Source organism: Mustela putorius, unplaced genomic scaffold (genome assembly GCF_011764305.1).
Source record: "Mustela putorius furo isolate JIRA1106 unplaced genomic scaffold, ASM1176430v1.1 tig00003836_pilon_pilon_pilon, whole genome shotgun sequence".
Lineage (NCBI taxonomy): Eukaryota > Metazoa > Chordata > Mammalia > Carnivora > Mustelidae > Mustela > Mustela putorius.
Genome location: NW_025421989.1, coordinates 32337255 through 32339077, shown reverse-complemented (window position 1 = coordinate 32339077; position 1823 = coordinate 32337255). Strand labels below are relative to the sequence as shown.

Here is a 1823-nt window from a genome sequence, read left to right as displayed (position 1 = left end):
AGAGGGAGTGAGGAAGAAATGCAGAAAGAGTGGAAGATTGAGAGGTGGAAAGATTTGCTGAGACTTTGGAGGTGCTGCTCTGCTGTTGGAAAAGAATGAACCTGATCGTGAATAGGAGAGAAGTGGAGGTCTGTGAAACGATAAGGTCTGGGAACTGAGTGAGGAGGCTATCAGAAGTGTCGTTAATATGGATGTTGAGTCACTGAGGATAGCTGTCATCCAAATAAAGCTTTGGGATACTAAATATTCCAATGATACCACAAAAGCACTGTATTTGGTGAACAATCCCATCATGACAGTATTCAAGGAGATTGCTCAAGAAACCATGCATGTGACTAACTCAAAACAGTTGCACTTATATTCATGACTAACAGTTAAAAATATTTAAGCTACATGCTCAGCAGAGTCACACTGTGTCACCCTGTTCCTCTGAACCCTGAACAGTGCTCTCATTCCACTCCGCCTCCAACCACGCCCCCAGCCACGCCCCCAGCCACACCCCCTAGTCCCTCCTGAGCCTAGGGCCCCCTCCACTCTGACCCCAATGACCTGCTAACGGATCCTCACCCCACCCCCCAACACCGGGTAACGGACATACCTTCCGGTTCCAGCCCAGAGCTCGTGAGCTGCCAGCCCAGGAGCCTGCCCATCTCCAACCTCTCTCAGCGCCCACCCTGAAGAGCATCTGCCCCCACGGACTTTGGTCCCGCAGCCCTCGCCTCCGCGCCACCTTCGCCTTCGCCCTGGTGCCCGGGCCGCCAGCCATGGCCACCCCGCTGCTCTCCCAAGTGCGCCAGAACTACCACCCCGACTGCGAGGCCGCCGTCAACAGCCAGATCAGCCTGGAGCTCTACGCCTCCTACGTGTACCTGTCCATGGCCTTCTACTTCGACCGCGACGACGTGGCCTTGAAGCACTTCGCCCGCTTCTTCATGCGCCGCTCCCGCAAGGAGACCCAGCACGCCGAGAAGCTGATGGAGCTGCAGAACCAGCGCGGGGGCCGCCTCCGCCTCCGCGACATCAAGAAGCCGGACCGCGACGACTGGGAGGGCGGCCTGAAGGCCATGGAGAGCGCCCTGCACCTGGAGAAGAGCGTGAACCAGAGCCTGCTCGACCTGCACCAGCTGGCCACCGACAAGAACGACGCCCAGCTGTGCGACTTCCTGGAGAGCCACTACCTGCACCAGCAAGTCGAGGCCATCAAAGAGCTGGGGGGCTATGTCACCAGCCTGCGCAAGATGCGGGCTCCGGAAGATGGCCTGGCAGAGTACCTGTTTGACAAGCTCACCCTGGGCGACAGCGACAAAAAGTATTGAGTTGGGACTGTTTCCCCGTAGCCCCAGGGCGCATGGTGCCTTTCCCTGATCACCATGCTGAGCATGCTTATTGCCATATTGCTTCTGCAAAAGGTTCCAGTTCTTTTCTCCCAGTTTTGCCATAAAAAAGTTGTTCGGTTTCAATAAAGTTATTTCATTCCTAAATTAAAAAAAAGGTCTCTGGTTGATTTGCATGCAAATCTTTCACCTTTTAGGTTTTAAAACAGGAATCCAGGAGTCCTTGCATCCCCCTAAGCCCATCCACATGCATCTCGGGATCTCGGGAGGTGGAGGGAGATGATATTACATAGATCTCCCTGATAAGAGGAAGCGGTGATGCAACATGGGGGCTTAAATGGGTACGAGAAGAATCGATGAAACAAGATGGGATTGGGAGGGAGACAAACCATAAGTGACTCTTAATCTCACAAAACAAACTGAGGGCTGCTGGGGGGAGGGGGTTTGGGAGAAGGGGGTGGGATTATGGACATTGGGGAGGGTATGTGC

At 54.4% G+C, this 1823-nt stretch overlaps 1 protein-coding gene across 1 annotated transcript; it reads left to right on the top strand.

Annotated features, from left to right (window-relative positions):
- Positions 1-595: 595 nt before the first annotated feature.
- Positions 596-1475, top strand: LOC123394714 (ferritin heavy chain-like). The gene has a single exon (XM_045089222.1). It carries the CDS (start codon positions 765-767, stop codon positions 1314-1316), a length of 552 nt encoding a protein of 183 aa, XP_044945157.1. The 5' UTR covers positions 596-764; the 3' UTR covers positions 1317-1475.
- The last annotated feature ends 348 nt before the right edge of the window (positions 1476-1823 follow it).